Source organism: Centroberyx affinis, unplaced genomic scaffold (assembly GCF_046629955.1).
Source record: "Centroberyx affinis isolate AG114_WGS23_722 - 3 ecotype Tasmania unplaced genomic scaffold, CSIRO-AGI_Caff_v1 ptg002406l_1, whole genome shotgun sequence".
Taxonomy (NCBI): domain Eukaryota; kingdom Metazoa; phylum Chordata; class Actinopteri; order Beryciformes; family Berycidae; genus Centroberyx; species Centroberyx affinis.
Genome location: NW_027280656.1, coordinates 250,882 through 272,175, shown reverse-complemented (window position 1 = coordinate 272,175; position 21,294 = coordinate 250,882). Strand labels below are relative to the sequence as shown.

General features: G+C 43.4%; 1 protein-coding gene across 1 annotated transcript; it reads left to right on the top strand.

Annotated features, from left to right (window-relative positions):
- Window positions 1-1,748: 1,748 nt before the first annotated feature.
- On the top strand, window positions 1,749-21,171 carry LOC139656204 (high-affinity choline transporter 1-like). The gene is made up of 9 exons (XM_071533707.1): window positions 1,749-1,932; window positions 3,116-3,229; window positions 6,205-6,360; window positions 6,610-6,758; window positions 7,234-7,377; window positions 8,389-8,542; window positions 9,533-9,750; window positions 17,963-18,476; window positions 21,119-21,171. Exons 1-9 carry the CDS (start codon window positions 1,749-1,751, stop codon window positions 21,169-21,171), a joined length of 1,686 nt encoding a protein of 561 aa, XP_071389808.1.
- Window positions 21,172-21,294: the final 123 nt, after the last annotated feature.

Sequence of the window (21,294 nt, the reverse complement as noted above, 5' to 3'; positions counted from 1 at the left end):
ATGAAAGGAAGATATCCATTGATTAATAGATAGAGTATGTGGGGGTATCCATCTTGTGATAAGGATTTTTTTGGCTGCAATTAAACCAGCATAAAAAAAAGGCAAAGATATTGACAGACATTGTTCTGTTTGCCTCCACCTGTCCAGTCTTGTCTTCCCGTTGTCCTTGCTTTAGTGCGTTTGAAGTGAATAATATATTGGGTATATTGTTGTGTATTGCTCACTCTTTAGATTATTGAGTTATTATTCCATTCCTTATTAGTTTGTGAAAATATTATGTGTTTGTATAGTTCCATTCATGGCAAATTCGAGTGTTTAACTGATAACATTGCTTGTGTGTTTAGGAATTAGTTTAACTCTGTTTAATGCAAGATTGTAACTGAGAATTTGAGTTTAAATAACTTATTTGTGTTAAGTTGAGCGAATATATTGAATTGTTAATATGGAATCCTCCGTTTGAATAATTTATACAGAACCCATTTGACGAAGTCAAAGAGAATGTACAAGCTGGAATAAATTGCTTTCTGTGGAATCTGCCGTCTCACTCTCCCTAATTCCAGTGTCTCACCTATCAATGTTGAATGTCCCTAGACTCCAGCCCTCTCTAGGTCATACCTATAAGTCAAGTCAAGTTCACTTTATTGTCATTCCTCTCCTTACAGGTTATGCAAAAAGCAGGAACGAAATATAGTGCCCCCGGGGCCATAGTGCAAAACATAAAAACAGTAGATTAAAACAAAGCAATAGAAACAAGCATAGAACAATAGGAGCAACAAACTTAGGAACTACACTTAAGATTAAAGTGTAGAAACATCAAAGCGTCCGAGTGCTGAGGTGCTTATGTAAGCCTATGCCCCCCCAGTGGAAAAAAAAAAGCTGTTTTTGAACCTGGTGGTTCTGGACTTGATACTCCTCAGGCAGCGGGTCGAATAGACCTTGAAAGGGGTGAGAGTCCTCCTTCATGATGCTGCAGGCTTTTCTTGTACACCTTTCTGTGTAAATGAATATATAACCGCATATATTTATCATGATGTAACTATAGGCTATCCGTTTCTCTCGGTCATTTCGGCCTATTGGACACATTCGTGCGCAAAGGCTGAGCGCAAAGTTTGCAAAAAATTTCCTGCCGAAAATGACGTTGAGACGTTATGTAGTTATGCAGGTTTGTATCAAGTGATATAACTAGCCTATATGCGTCATGATATAACTATACAGCCTACATATTCAGTTTGGCCTGTTGGATACATTCATGCGTAAAGGTGGAGCGCACAGGCACCTCCTATTGTGCAGCGAAACAAACAGTTTTTGTCACTTTCTTGAACATGGACTGCTGTTTTTTTTTTTTTACCACAGAAACATCACAAGCAATGCTAGACACAAAACAAAATCAAACAGCACACAGCCTACATATTCAAAACCAGACATATCTATGAGGGAAGGGGGTTGATTTGTTTTTCCGTGCACGGACGTAAACTGAGGATGGTCGAGTCATATCATGTCCTATAGGCTACGCACGCGTCAGTCAGCACACGCCTATAGCCCGACCATCCGCCCCCGGCCACACACATACACACACACCCACACCCACCCACCCACACACACTCACACACACACACACACACACTCAAAGCCCTCTTTGCCACTCCCCTGACTTCTACTATCCGCAAGTTAGTCATTCAGGTTCAGCCGGTCCTCCAGACTCCAGTAAGCCCGGTTCTTCCCTACAGCCACTCTGCTCTCCGGTTAGCATGGCTCTCAACGTCCCAGGCCTGGTGGTCACTATCCTCTTCTACCTGCTGGTGCTTGGAATCGGCATCTGGGCTTCCATCAAATCCAAAAAGGATGGAAACAGGACGCAGGCGGACCACGTAGACATGGCCCTTCTGGGCAACCGTGGGATCAGCTTGGCAGTGGGAATCTTTACTACAACTGGTGAGCGGCACGGCTATACGCGGCTGCAATTGGTTATTATTATGCTGCATTCAAGTCCCGTGGGAAAAGTCATGAGAAAGGCTTGATGGTTCAAAGCAACTTGGAGGAAGTGTTCATGCTCCATAACTGTGGTTTTCTAGGCTTTAGTTGCTCTTGATCACCCTCTTCAATTTAACACACATCCACTTAGTGATGATACATTTGAGTGTATGTTACCAAACCAAACAATGTCAACCACAAACAAAAAAATCAACAAGATGATTTATGATGAAAATTGTTCATTTTGTTCATTTTATTTAGAAAGCTGAAGTGAACAGTATTTTCAAGTAAATGCAGTGTTGGGCTGTGCAGCGGTAATTGGGATATTATTATGCTGCACACATTCTCTGTGGGAATAACTGTCAGAACAACATGAGAGTGCTTAAGTTGTTTTCGAGGATGTGTTCACTGGTTTGAAGCCCATCAAGACGCCATGATTACTGTTTTCTGTACTTTGGTTGCTCCTGATCACCTTACTGATTATAGTGATGGGAAAATGAAAAATTCAACAAGTAGCAATGTCCTGCCATGGCATTTTAAGAGTTATGATCACAAAATGACTTAGGCCTATGTGATGACAAATGTTCATTTTGTTTGTTTTATTTTAAGTGAATTATGATTCCCTACTGGACAGGTATTTTTTGTGGTGATATAGGCTATACTACTATAACAGGTAAGGCAATCAGAGAAATCTGGGTCCAGTATTTACGACCTGAAAACTTATGTGAACAATAGTTTCAAGGTCAGTGGTTTTCCATCATGTAACACTGTGACCAAATTGTCTGCAGGCTTTCATTCCAACCAAACACTACTGCAGCTGAAAATGAAACCGTGGGTGTGATCACACCCTTAGTCGATCAGTCAGCCCTGATTATGGATTATATATTTTCGGGTTGTATCATTGCATTTAGAAGGCGTTTGGTGTTGCAGTACTGTAGGCCTACACACTGAGTGCAAACTCACTGGATGGGAGTTTACACTTATTTTTCCTGATATTCATAAGCTTGATTTTGTATAACTGATGAGAATTTCAATTGCAAATGCAAAATGTGAAAATTTGTCTGTGTGTGCATGTGTGTGTGTGTGTGTGTGTGTGCATGTGTGTGTGTGTGTGTGTGTGTGTGTGTGTGTGTGCACCATGCAGCCACCTGGGTTGGAGGGAGCTTCATCATTGGCACAGCAGAGGCAGTGTATGATCCGACTTTCGGACTAATATGGGCTGTAATGCCCTTAGCAGCAACTGTGGCCTTCATCGTGGGTAAGATTCTCTTTTTAACCCAGTGGTTCTTAAAGCAGGAGACCCCGTGAAACCCCCCAGGGACCCCAGGGACCCCTGGGTCCCCGGCAACAAGAGGAATACTTTAATTTCACTATATTTTAATTAACTACAAAATTATCCCACTTAATGAATATTCTTATGATTGGTTTCATTCTCACCAGTTAACTTCACATGCACGGTGTAGACAGTTATACAATACACTAATATATTACTAAATATACAACATTAGTCTGTCCATATGAAGGCCCTTGGGACAAAATCCTACCAAATGGGGGTCTGTAGCCTAATGTGTGTCTATTTGGGAATCGGTGACATGCAAATAATTGAGAAACCCTGATTTGGTTTTAACCCATACATTTCTGGAGCAAGAACACAGCAGGGCCAGGATTCAAAAGGCTGTCAGCGGTGTTAAATAAAGACATATAAAGACCTATACTACTAGTATTATCATTGTTGTTGTTGTTGTTGTTATTATCATTATTATTATTATTATATGATATTATTAAGCAAATCTCAAAATACTACATGAAAAAATACTTGAAAGCAAGTAAAACACAACAAGAAGGGAAACAAGCACAGATCCTGTACAGACCCACGGCGCATGTTCAATTCTCTGCACTGAAGCACTGCAACACTGTTAAAATACCTAATTCCACTAACGTTACTTAAAAACCACAAGGTAACGTTAAAGTCACCGATGCTTAAAGTTTGTAGGGCAGCAGAAGACAAGTTACTGTCTGCAAATCCCCGTTACTGACTGTGGAATCTTACAGTAAGTTTCACTTTTGTTTTCACACCGGGAGACTCTGTGGATTGAGTTCAATGCTGCTGGTCTCCTGTCTGTACATCTCCAAATTACAGACATGATGTGATGCGACATCAGGTGCATTAGAGATCGATTTAGATCTATTTCTATAGAGTGACCAACTTTTAATTTTGTGCCTCTGTACGGGAAACACTGCATCTCACAGTCAAAAACGTCCTGTAGAGGCCATCTGACGAAGCGCATCATCTCACTAAGCGTTACCTGTCTGACTGACTGACTGCCTGACTGAGTGACTGACTGACTGACTGCCTGACCTGAATTTGACTCGTGGTACCCTTGGCTGCGCTGTGGGAAAAAGTACTAGCAGCAAAAAGTGGTAAACTTTCAAATAATATAATAATAAAGTTCAAATAATAACAATCTTCATTTATAGAACACTTTTCACACAATTGCAAACAAAACAAAACAAAAAACAATCAGGAGCAAAACCAATGAAAGCAAAGCAATTGATATAAAATCTGGACAAGAGATGTAAAAGTAAAACATAAAAGGGAGGTGAAAAACAATGGTGCTCATGTTTGAGCAGATTACAGAGATTGATGTCACAATGAGCCAATGAGCTGTCTTCGAGAGAGAGTTAAGCTTGGCTTCAGTCTAGACTAATACCTTTTGGTCAAAATATTTCTCCTTGTGCTTTTCATTGAACCCGTGGCTATCGCTCTTCAGTCGCTTGCTGGGTACCAAGGAGTATGTAGAGGTCACATAGAGAGACGTAGAGTACTTAATTCATGGTGGATCAATTTAAAGGAGTTGGGTGGGCTACAGTATTTCTGATTTGGTTTCAGTAAAGCTGAACTAGGCAAGATTTTTATGTAAAAATACACCCATCTTATCAGCCTAAATCAGAAAGGGCTGCAATAGAGAAGAGTGTCCCATCCTCCATAAATGTGACCCCATAGATTTCCCCTATTCATCCAATTGAAATTCTGGTGTCTGGGGCCAGATGCATAAAGATAGACCTGGTCTTAGACTTAAATGTGACTTTAAATCAAACTTGCTATAGACATTTATATTTACCTCTTCCTACTACTTCTGGGTTGTTGTAGATCTCTAATGGGTTGTTTCTGTCTCTAAAGACTCGCTCTCTTCTTCTCTTCCCAAAAACCAAAGATTTGGCATCTTGTATGTAACAGCTACAGTATTTAAACGTCCCACTCTGACACTTAGGCCGACTCGTTGCCATAGAAACAAAATGCTTAACTCAAGATTAGCCGGGGGGGAAGGTGGCTAACATTCCTACCTCAGAATAAGTCAATTGTAATATTACAGACAGTCTTAATTAGACTATTCCAACCTGAGAATCTAAGACCAGCCTAAAGCTTAGACTAGTCTTAAACTAGCTTTATGCAACTGGCAGTATGTACACTTCTCTGCCCACAGGAAGTGATGAATCAAAACTTGATAATGTCTCCTAGACAAAGGCAAGAGAGTTCTCTGTTGAGAGAATTCTGAACTCCCCAATGTTAGATCTTTTGCCTCTCTCATTCATTTATATGAATATAAAGGTATAAAGCATCACAGCTGGCTAAGTTGGTAAACATGAAAGCGCTGTGTGCAGTTTATCAACATCTCATTATATTATTTCTGGGTATTGAAGTTTGAGATTTTCAGTTACCTCTTGCTGCTATTTGAAGCTACCAATATGCAAAGTTGTCCAGTTTAGCTTTAAATTGTAGAAAGATCTGTAATATCCAGCACTTTACTGTATATCTGCGAGGCAAATTATGAGAGTGCTATACCATTGGTGTCCTTAGGTTTTATGAGCATGTGTCCATGTGTGTGTATCCTTTGTGTGTATCATGCATGTGTGTTTCATAGGTGTTACCACGAGTGTGATTCTGGATTTGTCATACACTGTATATTTTAACTGTCTCTCAGATAATGGGTCAAAAAATAAGCGTCATGCTGACTAGCAGGAAAAAAAATCACACAAGTAATTGCCGCATGCATCTTTAGATTTTTTATTGTGGGATGTTGCACTAGTCCATCCGCAATCAATGGACATGAAGCTTGGTGGCTGGAATGAATGGATACATGAAGAGATGGATTGATGAATGAAAAAAGAAGTCAAGAATTAAATACTGTAAGGACAGAGCAGAAATGCAGTTCTCTTACATTCCCTTTTAAGGTGGCTTCTTCTTTGCTGAGCCGATGAGAGACAGAAAGTATGTGACCATGATGGACCCTTTCCAGATCAAGTATGGAAACGTACTGAGTGGAGTTCTGTCTGTGGCACCGCTTATGTCAGAAATTATTTGGGTGACATCAACACTGATAAGCTTAGGTAAGAATATGCATCTGGATTTGTACGTGCATATGGGTGTGTTTGTGTATGTGAGTATGCATGTGTTTTTGAGTGTGAACAATCAATACATACGTGACTGTGTACGTATAAAGATACGCATGTGCATTGTGTGTGAGCATGCTTGTGTGTGTCCGGGTGTGTGTGCGGGTGTGTGTCCATGTGTGTGTCCGGGTGTGTGTCCATGTGTGTATGTCCTGTGTGTGTTTCATATGCGTGTGTGTTTCATAGGTGTTACCATGAGTGTGATTCTGGATTTGTCCTACACTGTGAGCATCTGGATCTCTGCTGCAGTGGCTATTACCTACACACTGCTGGGAGGTCTCTACTCTGTGGCCTACACAGACATCATACAGCTCATCCTCATCTTTATCAGCTTGGTGAGTTATTCCATTTAATGTGCTTATAAACCAAGCTTGTGTTAGCACCGCAGGGAATTTGTTTTTGGCTGCAAACAACCCACAGACGAAATAAATATCTGAATTATGAAAAACAAAAAAAAGTTAGGTAAATATCTGACTTTTTTTTTGGTAAGTTGCATCATCGTTTTATATTAGGATGCCTAAAACTGAAAAAAAAAAAATTAGAACTTGAATAACTGGTCTATATTTGCATGTATATAAGTGTACATTCATTTAGGTTATTTACACAACAGTATGTACATAATCACAATATGTACATAATCATAAGAAACAATGGCTAAACTATGATGATAAAAACACAAAGGTGTAAATTTCTAATTTGCTCAGGTGAAAAAATATTAACAATCTAAAGAAAATCTATTTACCTATCTACCTACCTTCCTGTTTCTATGTACATCTGCTCATGAGCTGGATACTCCAACTCTCTCCACAGTGGCTGTGCGTCCCCTTCCTCTTCATGAGTCCCGCCTCCTTGGCCATCACCAAGACGTCCTTCAACAACACCTTCCAGGCTCCCTGGGTCGGTACGCTGAAAGCAGACAGAGCCTGGAGGTGGATTGATAATTTTTTACTGCTGGTAAGGTAATTAAAAGCATGATATCCTTCAAGACTTCTAACCTGTTATATGGGAACCGTTAGCACATAAAGCTCCATTCCACGTGAGATGTGCAGCAATGGACAAAGGCGACTCCTACACTTACAAAATGATTCATAGCACAAAATTAAAACACATGAGAACAGGTAACACAAGTCCTTGACTGAAAAAAATGCTGAGATATTTCTAGACCGAGTCCCCTGTACTACTACACTGCAATGTTGAGGGGCATAATGATTCACTGTACTCTCTATTACTCAACTATTACTCTATTACCCTTCTATTACTCTATTACCCTACCATAATAATGTATCAACATTAGTGTTGCTTAGGCAGATCATCTCTGATAACATTTCTAGGCTCCAGATTGATGACAGAGTTGCAGTCCCAACAAAACGTAGGCAGCACTGAGAAAACAACCACATTAGAGGAAAGTGTGTCCTGATCTGTACTTCTAATCTGACCATGTCTGTTGTGATTCAAATAATCAGACTACTCTTTTTTGATTTTGGGGTATTTTGAAAAATCTCATCCCAGGGGCAGGAATACCCCCAGATCTACTGAGTGCAGTATTCAACATTGATTTTTTTTTTTTTAACTTTCATTAAAAACAAACAACAAAAAAACAAAGGAAGTGGTTCTGCTGAGCATTCATGTTCTCTGTCAGCATCACCTTGCTTCACATCCTTGTAGTCACACGCATTCATATCAGAGAGCTGCCCAGTACAACTGCAATCTTCCACTGTTAGCCACAGAGCAGTTCCACCTGAACAACTGAGGGTCAAGTGTCTTGCTCAAAGGCAGTCTTATTGCAGTTGTTGAGGAATGGGACAGCGATACCAACTCACTTTCCCAGCTCAGATTTTCCAAGCCAGCCATAGGATTCAAAGTGGTGACTTTCCTGTCACAAGTTTGACCGATGGTATGTACTTCTATATATCATTGCCTCCAGAAATCTATTTTTCCTTGTTTCATTCATTGTTTCATTTTAAGAGTATAGGAGACCTCGGCTTTCAGGACTTCCACCAAAGGACCTTATCAGCTTCTTCCTCAGCCACGGCCAAGATGCGATGCTACGCTGCAGCTTTCCTCATCCCCACATTTGGAATCCCTCCTGTGCTGATTGGAGCAGTGGCTGCATCAACAGGTATAGTTGTGGTGCTATGGTCCATGATTGTATCTGGTATCAGACCCAGTCATAACACTGAGACTGCTCTTGTTGGGTCCTAAATTACCTTCTTTTAGCAGCTGATTGTAACTCCAAGTTCTTTCTCATACTTACTGATCTCAGTGTCGCTTTTGATACAGTTAACCAAAACCTACTCCTTTCCTACTAGGAAAAAAGTAATGAAACGTCTCATGGAGGAAATATGGCATTCCACAGGGATTGGTGCTATGTCCTCTTCTCCCTACACATGCTACCGCATGATGATGGTATTATCTGTAGACATGGCATCGGCTTTCATTGCTATGCAGATGACACAACTCTACATATTAGCAAAGCCTGTTGAGGCTCCTCAGATTTCTGTCCTATCAGTGACACCAAAGGTTGGATAGCAAACAGTTTTCTCTTACTTAATGCAGACAAAACTGAATATTAGTACTTGGTCCAAATAAGCATGAATCTTTGTTGCACCCAGACTAGATTATTCCACTGGTGGTGGACAAGATTAGTCCTGAAATGCTAAAGGCTCTGGATATTGCTGGGTTGTTGTGGTTGACAAGTCAGTTCAATATCCTGTGAATTTCTGGAACAGTGCCTTTTATTGGCAGACAGGTGGTGTGTTCCATCTATCAAGAAATCACATTGCTCAGCCTCCCCTTGAAACCCTATGCCAAGGTGCTGGAAAGGACACTCTGGATGACTGTCGAACCTCAGATCCAGGAGGAACAATGCAAATTCCGTCCTGGTCTCACAACCGTAGATCAGATTTTTACCCTCTCGCAGATAATCAAGGGGTCATGGAAATTTGCTAATACTATCTACATGTGTTTTGTGTATTTGGAGGAGAATATGGTGCTTGGGCTGTTGCTGTGAGCCATTTGGTGCCTATATACTTGGAGTGAGAGCTGTGTTCGAATCGTTGGCATTACGTCAAGCTTTGGTTTGGCTGATATGTCCTTGTCCTTACATCAGACTGGAACCTGACCTCGTATGGCTCTCCGTCTCCACTTGAACAAGGTCAGACGGGTCTGATCTTACCCATCACCCTGCACCACCTAACCCCACCCTACATCTCCGTCATCGGCATCGGAGCTGTTGCCGCCGCTGTGATGTCATCAACTGACTCTGCCTTGCTGTCTGCAGCCTCCATCTTCTCCTCCAACATCTATAAGAAGATCCTCAGGACCCAGGTGAGGAGGAGGGGGAGAGGGGGAAGAGATTGAGATAAGAGGAGGAGGTGGAGAAAAAGGAAAGGCAAGATAGAGGAAGAATAGATCAGAAGGGTGGGGGAACCTTTTATGTAATATAGGTGGGCAACGCTGATAGTAGCTATCAACCAGGTGAGATACGGGGTCAAAAAACAATTTAAAAATTTCCTAGCAACAAGATTTTCCTATATAATCAAATCAATACTTTTGATGCAATTCCTTCGACTGTTGCTCATTTGAGATGCCCAAAAAGTTGCCTGTATATCAGTGCACAAAGCGTGCCAATTTCGTATGTCACTTTTCTTAACAAACTGCTGTAAAATAATAGGAACAAAACATATCAATCATAATAACAACTTTATTTGCATTGCTAATTTAAATGAAGTTTGCAAAGTGAATCACAATTAAGACAAACAAAAAACACAAGCAAGAAAGGGAACAGTGGCAAACACAAAAACATAGCCATTGGTGTTGGGGTGGGATACAGACCTTGGTTAGGGTAAGGGGTGTGGGAGGAGGGGTAAGGTTATACCAACTAACCAAAGCAGTGGAACAGTAGTGGAAACAGAAACATAATTACACAAAGGTACATCTGTAGAAACAGGTCATTAGAAGTGATATTAAAGACAACACCTTTCCACTGAAGGCCAAAAGCCCAAGAACTTTGGCCCAGGAACTCTAGCCTGGATAATCGTCCACTATCTTACCTGGGTCCAGTTGACCTGTAACTACAACAGCTTCCTATGGGCAGCAACCACTATACTGTCCTTATTTATACCTAAATGCTGCACTAAAAGGACCAAAGACACCAGAGAGGCTGGCATCCCCTTCCACACGTCAGTATAGAGTAGAAGATAGATTCTGTTTTATATACTAAATTAAAGAAGTTCTGAAACATCAAAACGTATAAAACAAGCGTAAGGGGGAAATAAAACAGTAAAAACAGAGCAACCACCGTTCACACTGAATGTCTTGAACTGCAAACCCCTTAAGCAGCTAAAAATTGTGAGCTATAAATTCACTGCGACATAACATGCAATCCCCCCAAAAAAACATTGCATAACCACAAAGAAACACCTAAAAGTTTGCCCTCTCCATATCACAGCAAGGCCAGACCACAGAAAACTCAAAACATGACAAAGTCCTGAAAGTGCGAAGGAGGCCGCACCACTCGCCCCCTGTGAGACTGCATGGACCTAAGCCCCAATGAATCCCCACCTAGTCCATTGTCCGATCCTCCAACCTGAGGCTGATCCCCAACCTGGGGACACCAGGGGGCCAGCGAAGCCTCCAAGGCAGTCAGTGCAGCTTCACCACCAGAAGCCAGCACCTACACGACCTGATAGGGGCCCTTCCAATGTGGCGCCAGCTTCGTGTGGCTCTCGGTGGGGTTATTCAGCCACACCAGCATGCCCACTCCGTAGGCACAGTGGCAACTACCCTCGTCATGATACAGTTTCTGTCTCTCATGAGCCTCTGCGGAGTTAAGCCTGGCCGTGCTGAAGTCCGACTCCGCTATGGACAATGCATACTCTGTTGGGGATCCAGAGCCCCGGGAGTCCAGAACACCAGAGGGCACAAGCATGTCGGCTGGAACCCATGCCTCGCGTCCGTGCATGAGTTAGAAGGGGGTGAACCGGGTGCTGGCATGTTTAGAGGTGTTACGCAAAAGCAACCTGTTTCACATACGTGTCCCATTCGCCCCCATGAGAAAGCAACATTTTGGCCAGCTGATTGATCAGAGTCCTGTTATGATGCTCCACCATGCCACCAGACTTAGGGTTGTAGGCAGTGGTGCGTGTCTTTTTTATCCCCAACCATTGGCATAGGCTCTGAATTACCTCTGCTTCAAACTGGTGGCCCTGGTCACTGTGCAGAACTTCCGGGACCCCATGCACTAACACATAATCCTCAAACAGGCAACAAGCCACCGTGTGAGCTTTCTGGTTCGGCAGGGCATACAGGGTAACAAACTTAGTGAAGTAGTCCTCCACAACCAAGATGTACCTATTCCCTGGGAAAGTCAACGGCAGCTCCAGGATGTCTGCGGCCACCCTTTGCATCGGGCGGCTAACCTGGGACCCCCCCATGGGTGCCCTCTGCCTGGGGACCGGACACCTGCGGGTCTGACAGGCTCTGCATTGTTCACACCACTGTCTAATGTCTCTCAGCATGAAGGGCCAGTAGTAGGATTGCCTGGCCTTTTCCCACAGATGCTCAGTCGAAAAATGTGCAGCGGTGGCCCCCCATGCAACTGCTGAAGAAGCTCCGGCACCATGGACGAGGGGACCACAACCTGAATTTGCCCCTCCCCCGTGGGTGCAGACAGCACTGTCCGACACAGCAGTCCCTCAATGACCAATTAAACTCAGGTTAAACTCAGTCTATAGCTTCCCCAGGCTGGCTGAAGACCCCCTGAGGAGTCTCCTAGGAGGTCTTGTTGCACCCCGCTCCAACCAAGCCAACACAGCACTAATGTCTGAGTCCTCATGCTGCAATGACTACAATTCAGAGTCACTGCTGCAGAGAGAATAGGTACAAACCTGGTCCAATCGTGCCCCGTCTGGGGACAGAGAGCGGTCCGGCGCCCCCACAGAGGCAACGGTGTGCATTCCAGCTGAAGATGTGTCCAGATGTCCCGCCAGCTGTATCCTGGACAGGACTTCCTCCAGGTGTAGGAGGTGATCCTCGAATGTGCGGCTGTAGATCAGAATATCATCCAAGTACACCATACAGATGTGCCAAGGCAGGACCCTTTGGAAGAGCTCCATCATGCGCTGAAAGGTGGCCGGAGAATTGGTCAGACCCATAGGCATGGCCCGCCACTGGTACAAGCCCCTGCCCGTTGTAAAAGCTGTTTTCTCTCGGTCCTCCTCGGCCACTTCCACCTGCCAGTAGCCATTTGAAAAGTCAAGTGTGCTGAACCAGGACGAGCCAGCCAGGGCATCAAGGCTGTCATCCACTCATGGGAGGGGGTGCGAATCTTTGATCGTGACAGAGTTGAGACGACGATAGTCAATGCAGAATCTCCACTCTCCCCCTTTCTTCCTAACTAGTACCACTGGGGATGCCCAGGGGCTGCAACTCTCCTCCACAACCCCATCAGCCAGCAGACCAGCCACCTGACATTCAATCTCAGCTCATTTCTCAGGAGACGCACAGTAGGCACGCTGCTTGACAGGAGGGTGGTCACCAGTCCTAATGTGGTGCTTAACTAGTGTGCACCTGCCTGTATTTCTGTCTGACAGGTTGAAAACACCAGTAAACCTCTGCAGCAGTTCTGACAGCTCCGCCCTCTGCTGTACTGTGATAGGTGACTCGTCCAGGGAGACAGGGCCTGCAGAAGCTGGTGGTGTGGCTGCATTGAGGATGCGGGCTAATGTAACACTGTTTTTTCACACTATGCACTGTGTGAGCAACCACCAGTCCTGCCGTCTCCGGAACCCTCCAGATACCCCTCAAAGTCTGTGGCAAGCCAGCCAGCACCACCAGGGGAAAGAACGTTCACTGACACCAGGGCCTCACTCAGGGGGGGAATGGTCATGACAGCAGCGAGGGACACATTACAGCATTCAGGAACCAACTCACCACCCCGAAGCAGGGGCACTGTAACATCCCATAACTGTAACACGCCCCGCCCCAAGTCCAGCAGCGCATGATTCTTGGTCAGAAAGTCCAGGCCACTCTGGGTGGATTCCCTCAGCACATGGAAAGTGTGCTGCCAACAGGTGGGGCCCAGGTGGAAGGTAACCTCAATGGTGCCCAACGTATCCAACATTTGTCCATTTACTGCACGGGAGTCAATATAGTTCTTTCTCAGGGGCTGGTTCCACAGGGCGGGGACTGACATACGGAAGTCTGCACTAATTAATGACACAGAGGCTCCTGAGTCCGTTAATATGGAGACTTCAGTGCCTTCCACCACACCCCTAACGTAAGATGTGGGGTGGTCACCACGGTCCATACTAGCAGTGTCCTTGGAAATGTCATGCTGTAAGGGGCCCTCAGTCGGAGAGGCTGGCGTTTGGGCCTCAACACCAGCTACTGACCATTTCCCTGATGGCTGCCGTCAGCGTCCTGCTGCTGCGACAGGAAACGTACACGCGCTTCCTCGGCTCCTCTTCACATTGGGCACACCACCCCGGACTAGGGGGCCGCCAGGGGGCTCCTGCCCCGGCTTAGAGGAGGGGGACACCCCCCGGTCCGGGCGATGGCCACGTAACAGGTAGCCCCCCTGAGGGGGAAACTGCCCACAATCGGGAGAGCGACCACGGTGTCCATCACGGGAGCCCCTAGACTGACATCCCCACTCACCACAGCTGCAGGTACAGTGTCCTCCAGAGGGCGAGCGGAATCCTAGCTCCCTCCTGTCAGTGTTCCCTGCCCTCAGTCTCTGGTTCTCATCATACATCTCTTTCATCTCCACTCTCATAACATACATTTCCTCTGTTAATTTATCAACAGCCCTCTGGAGGCCATCAGAGAGTGACACAGGCCGCACAGATGGATTCTCGACCATGTACTCACACAGTCCCTCTGCAGGGCCACCCTGGCATTCTCACATCACTCTGCCACAGTCACAGCCTCCTCCAGGTCAGTGGCACCCTGCTCGGACACTTGGCCTTTAATGTCGGGTCCAGGCCGGCAAGAAAGCACCGAAACTTCTCCTCCCTCTGCGCAACGTCCCTGTAGTCCGGGAACGCCTCCACGACCAGCCGGCATACACCTCCAAGCTCTCACCAGGAGCGCGCACCCGAGCCGAAAGGCTGGCCCTGAAGCGGTCCATTAACTGTCTCTGTCCAAACGCCACTCTGAGTCTCTCTTTAACAGCAGTATAATCCAATTTGACTGCAGCAGGAAGGCTGTCCCATAGCAGAAAAGCCGACTTGCTGAGGCAAGTAGGGAGAATCCTCGCCAGCTCACCACTGCAGACGGCGCTGCCTCCCGTAGTCACGCTGACAGCCACCTCCAGCTGCCTCACCCAGCTGAGGAAACTCTGGCTCCCGTCACCAGCAAAGGGAGTGGGCAGGTCAACCCTGATGTCCCTGCCGGGCCAGTGTCTGTCGAACATCCCCATGCCGGGTTTAGAAGGGTCCTCGTCTCCACACTACATGTCTGTAATGTAGTTGTGCACCGTCTTTGAAGCTCCGCGTGGGGTTAGCCAGCTAGCTATACTTGGGCAGCTAAGCTAATAAAACAGCGCGAATAACGGCTCGACACGTACAAAGAAACACAAACAGCGGCTCGTAGAAGACCCCCGTTGCCACCAATGTAACCGAGCGTTCTGGGTTCACCTAACTGTGTAACTTAATAAAAAAACAATAAACGAGATGAGACACGTTGTAGCATGTCCAGCTGCAACTGCTTCCTGTTTTATTGTGACACTCACAGCACATGCTCAACAGTGGAAGTCCGCCAACTATAACCTGCCCTACGGCAACTCAGAGGGACACAGAACCTCGCATACAGAAGCACATAGCAAACATAGAACAGTCTGTTACAGCACTTTTAGCACTAGGCTAGCGATAGCGTACCAACTTTATAATAAACAGATCTGCTAGTTAAATTCTCACCTCCGGTTCTTGCTGAAGAAAGGACAGCCCGCTTTGCCTGTCTCTCCAACCATTTCCTCATCCAAATTCGTCTGGCCTTTCGCTTTTCTTTGGAAGACTACTACAAACTACTGAACATGGTCCCAGCGTAACCATGACAACTAACTTACACAACTGCTCGTCATCAAACATGGCAGACAATGCTGCTGTTAAATGTACAGTATAATCGTTAACATTAGTTGTAATTACTTTGTGGGACGTTTTAAAAAAGAAGAAGGTTGCAGGATGAGGCTAACATCATTCACATACAAAACAAAGTGTCATCGCTGGGCAGTGATTCAAACGCCTACTGAAGGCGTTATAGTAAAAAAAAACTGCCTGCGTAGGCAAAGGCAGTTTTTTTTACTTTAACATTTATTCCTTTAACATTAGTCCTTTACGTGTGTGTCAAACTTGGAAAGCGAGTGATAGTAACTGGGGCATTTACTAGACAGCTGAATAAGGCCAGTGTTGGTTTTAATACGGTATCAGGCTAAAAAGTTGTTTCCAACTCATAACAGTCTTATTTTTCTATGTGTAGCAAGATGTATTTTTTTTGTTTTTGTTTTTTTAAGATAGTAGCTGAAATCAAGGCAGATTTAAGAATTAACATACCTAGTTTCTAACAGGTAGATGCTCATTAATGTAGGAGTGGCTGCACTCAGTTACAGACGTTACTAAGCAACACCCCCTATTTGAAAAAAATATAGAATGTGATGATGTATAAGCATCACAGCTAGCAGCTTTGGCCCTGAGGATTTGGAAGGCCCAAGTAGTGGGGCTTGAGTTCCTGGACTACCCTGTTTTGTTTTGCCTGGTCCAACCCAGTGGAAAGGGGTCAGGAACTCTGCAACTAAGTTCAAGCACCAGGTTTGGCCCTCAGTGGATAGGGGGATACTGATTCTGCAATTTAGGAATGAAGTCCTTTGCTCAGTTATCTAAGGCTGTGCTTAGGCTCATAAGGAGCTAAGAGGTCAATTCTGAAAGTGTTCAAAGTAAAGAATTCTGGATAATTCATAATTAAATGGTAATCTGTGATGTGATACCAATTAGCTGTACATGATCTTATAGAGTGACATGTACTTTTTGATTTCAATTTTTGTTGTTATGGAGACCAAATAATACTATTCTGATTTGTTGTTATTTAGTCATAAGAAAAAATTAGACATCCAACCCTTTATATCAGCAAGTCATTATTCAAGAGTGGCTAGGCCACCTGAATTTCTGGATTTCAGGAACAGGTATAGGTGCACATTGTCAGAATAGCACTCGAAAAGGTTTTTGTGTCTATGGATTATGTGACCAAGAGGGTCCAAACAAAATTAAAAAATTAACCTTGAGTAACCCCACAGATAGTGTCTGCTTCTATGAATTTCCAATTTGAACAGAGAAGGTTCTGTAAAACAGACATAAGCTGAACCACTTGGTGGTGTCCTTGTCACCAACCCAGGAAGTCAGGTGATCAATTCAGATATTGTGTTCTATGGTGTCAAAGGCCACACTAATACCTAGAAGGATTAAAACAGACATGTCACCCAAATCTGCTGTTGATAAGAATATAATTTGAGACCTTATTGAGGAAAGTCTCTGTAATGTGCATTGCTCTGGAACCAGCCTGAAATGTCTGAAAGATGTAATTTTGATTCTGGAAAGCTGTAAGTCTAGTGGAGGAACATTTCTTACAAGTTTTGAGAAAAACTCATCGAGGGGGCAGGTGATATAATTAATGTGAAATACAGTGTCAGTTAGAACCAAGCCAGAAATGCATTTAAAATGGCTAAGTTCCTCAGAAACTGCCCCAGTAACAAATAATCCTAACCATAGCCCTGATCACAGGGAGTGATCTGAAACCTTATGTTCTCAATTATTTTGACAAAAAATGTTTGAAAATCTTTGTACTTCAATCAAAAAAGGCTTCAGTACCATAACTATGGGTGGGTCTAATGAGTGAGTTCGCTGTCTTTACACAGACGTTTTGCATGTGCCTTGATTGCTAGTCTTTGATTGGTTGTAGTACTTTTAAATTGTGACTTGCTCATTGTGGAGCCATGTTGGCTCTAAGCCATGATAATAAAACATTTTAAAATTTCAAGCTTTTAGTCTCTTCCCTCCTTACTGGATTTAGAGTGCCTTGGACATTGTGTATACACCTCAAGAGTTTACTTTTTTCTCACTTGCAGTTTTCAATTTTAAAGCTGCAGTGCTTAAGAGACTAGAAGATAAAACAGTGATACCTTAGTAGGAGCTCACCAGAGCTTCCTCTCCTCAGGTGAGGAAAAACAAGCAGTTTTTGCAATCTTTTCCATCTCAAAAACACAGATTACAGATCGCAGAACTGCTGTTTCCCTTTGTAAATATATCAGGAGATGTTTAGGGATATGGAGGAACAAGGAAAGAAGTAGAGGAGAGTACAGATAGAAATGAGAAGCAGGGCATTGGGGAAAAGTAGTAGAAAGAGAGAGGGGAAAAGAAGAGTTGAAAGTACAACATAATATAACACAACATAAAGCAATAAGAGAAGAAGAGTGAGGTTAGAAGGATGTGAAAAACAAATGTCTCAATTAAATGCAGCTTCTTCCTCATTATATTTCCTTTCATTCTAGGCATCAGAGAGTGAGATCCAGTGGGTGATCCGTATTGCTGTGGTGTTAGTGGGCTTGGCCGGCACATCACTCACCTTCCTGCACACCGGTGTCATGGCATTCTGGATTCTTGGGGGAGAAATCGCTTACGTTATGATGTTCCCTCAACTGGTCTGCGTCCTCTTCGTCAACATCTCCAACGGTTATGGGGCTGCTATGGGCTTCCTGGTGGGGCTGTTGTTAAGACTGCTGTGTGGAGAGCCATTGCTAGGGCTACCACCCCTCCTCCACTTCCCAGGATGCACTCTTGAGGATGGTGTTTATGTTCAGTATTCTCCAGTCAGGACCATCTGCATGCTGTCTACCTTTGCCACCATATTGCTGTTCTCCTACCTGGCATCTCTGCTCTTTAACAGAGGTTTGGTTCCTGAGAAGTGGGATGTGTTTAAAGTGAAAGCCCAGCAGTCACCACAAACACTAACACCAATAGGTGGCGCCAACAGAGACAATGAAAATGGGAATTTAGAAGCCTCAAGTGAGAGGTGTGGCGTCTCAGAGCCAATGTTAAATTCAAGGCTTTAGAAAATAAACACATAAGCTGAGAAGGCAAATCTCAGAAGCTTAAAAAATCACTACAGTTTATAGTATGTTCTCTTGTGTTGTGTTTGTCGACTGTGCCTTACTTATTGCTGCATTTGTTAGTGGTTACTGTTAGTGTCTGCCTCTTCAATTTGCCTGGAGTACTGCTAAGGGATATTTGATAGTCCCCCTCAAACAGGAAATACAAAAGAGAACCGGAAACATAAAAGCTAAAAAAAAGTCCTCTGTACTAATCTATGCATCAGCTTGCACAATTTGTTATCTGCACATATTTCTAAGAGTTGGTATTTCTGGATGCATATGTACCTGTGCTACCACCATCTATGAGTATGATCTGATAAATATTGAACATGCGCCCTTGTACACTCACTTTTGCTGGACATACCTCAATAAGGAGTTCTGCCAAATTGAACAGCTTGTCAAACACATGCAAATGTTTACATTCTGTACATAGTTGTAAATGGGATGCATTTCAGAGATTAATAGTTTCTTATAATACACGTCTGCACATCAGTGGTGGTGAAGTAGTGCTCCAGTTGTTTTTCAAGTGTGTGCCCCACTCTGCCAACTCCAGCCCTGGAGTTACATGCAGGATATATGGTTCCTGCAAGATATATGAATATGTAAATCAAGGTGGCCACCTTCACATGTAACACTGTATTGGTTTCATGATGTAAAAAAAGAAATCTGCATACTAATAAACACCAATATATGAATTGTTGAAATTAATTACACTGTGCAACTTTGATTTGATGACAGCAAATCCAGATGTGTCTTGCCATTTATATCTTAAGAGTTTTTAAGGGATCCTCAAAGGAGACAGCACTAGCAAGGCGCAGGAAGGGTTCCAAAAAGTATTAAGAAACTCATCTTTTGATATAAAAGTTATGTTTTAATGTAAAAGAAATAATCAATTTCTTATGAGCAAATATGCAGAATAGTCTATATCTTTTTTAGATTTACAGTATATTTCCATCCAGTTCAATCTTTGTGCACTATCATAAACAAAACTAAATTAAAGGTGCATGGCATTTAAAGGCAATGCCTCAGCAAAATGACATGAAAAGGAGGAAAGTCCGTGGTCCAGTTTCCCACCATACTGATGTGAAGGACAAAGGCCATGGTTTTGAATGTATAGGTGAAAGCGTAAGTGAAAGCACACCCAAAATCCTCAATGTGTATATCCAATGGTCCAAGTCTGAATATAACAGCTCAAATCCATGTAAGACTTGCATAACTTTATGCAGTCTGAATCAGGAATTGTTTTCTGCACTTATGCATGGCCTGTATGTATATGAACATATGTACTGTATATGATTGGACATCACAGAGCGCTAACAATGCACATTTTGCACTTCCTGTATTTATGTTGTAAATTTACATATTTTTCCATATTCTCATATTTTCTCAGTTGTCTTATATCCCATAAATATCTATCTTCATTTATGTGCTTGTGCCTCTGCATATGTTGTCTTTTCATGTACGTATTTTTCACATTTATAATAATTTCTTTATCACAGGAACGAAAAATTCAGCTATCCAAATACTCAGACAAGAAAACAAACAAACACCGGAATCAACAAGTGGTTCTGGTTCCTTTTCGTTCAGCCAATCCCAGACGGAGGTGCATTTTACATTTTGCCTACAAGATATCACAGACTTATTTTTTTATTGCCCATCAAAAATAAGTTTTAAATAAAAAAGATGGGATAACTGTGACAACTGCTTTCTACTAAACTCATCGACAAGCTCAGCTACTCTACAGTACACTTGATATAGCCTTGTCTGCATTTGGTTGTTTTCATTTCTACAGCATGAGCAACAACCCCGTTTTTTTTTGCCCTATTCTATCTCTTCACTTTAGGCTGATGAGGAAGACAAGGAAGATAAGAATTAAAAACCCTCATAAGTCTTACTCTAAGGCCTTGATTGTTTGATATTATGTAATTAATTGACAGCTGTTCTCAACAAATACTTGCTCATAATGAAGTAATCTAAGTGTGTCAAAACAGGAATGCCAAGCCTGTTGTTGACCTCTATTGAGCAATAAATCTTTTTGGTTGACCTATTTCACAGTTCCATAAAGGTATATGAATGGGACAAGGCAGCAGTAGCCTAAAGGTTGGAGAAGGTAATCAGTGGACCGGCTGGGGAAGCCTGGGTGGAGGGGGGAGTGAATGAGTAACACTCTTCACTCCCTCAACAGCTACTGTCAGTGTACAACTGGCAAGATTCCTGCACGTACTGCAGGATAGTGACAAGATGGAAAAGCTCCTGCATTGCCCCAGTGTATGAAGGGCTGCTTCAGTGCACTAAAAGAAGCTGTTGGGAAAGTTCAATCAGGAAGATCTACATTTCACACATTTTTAGAGATAAGAAATTACCCATGCAGTCTGTTTTTCCCCATGCTACCTCATTTCCTGCTTCTTCTATTTATCTCTTTTACCGATCTGAATGAGTCTTCAAATGACGAACGAAGTTTGATGTCGTAGTCTGGCTGTCAGAAATCTTTGATGAGTAGGTCTTGCATTCAGCAATTCACTTTTTCCTTCACATGTGAAATTTTTGAATCCGAAGGTGACGACTCTTGGCACAGTCACGGCCGCCATGATGATGATGATCTGATCTGATCCATAGACCGTATAAAGATCTGATCATACTGTGTGTGTGTAACCACCAGAAATACAAAATAGTCTAGAGCGGGAGGGTGTAACGACTAACTAGTGCTTCTCGTTGAAAAAAATGTCAGGTAG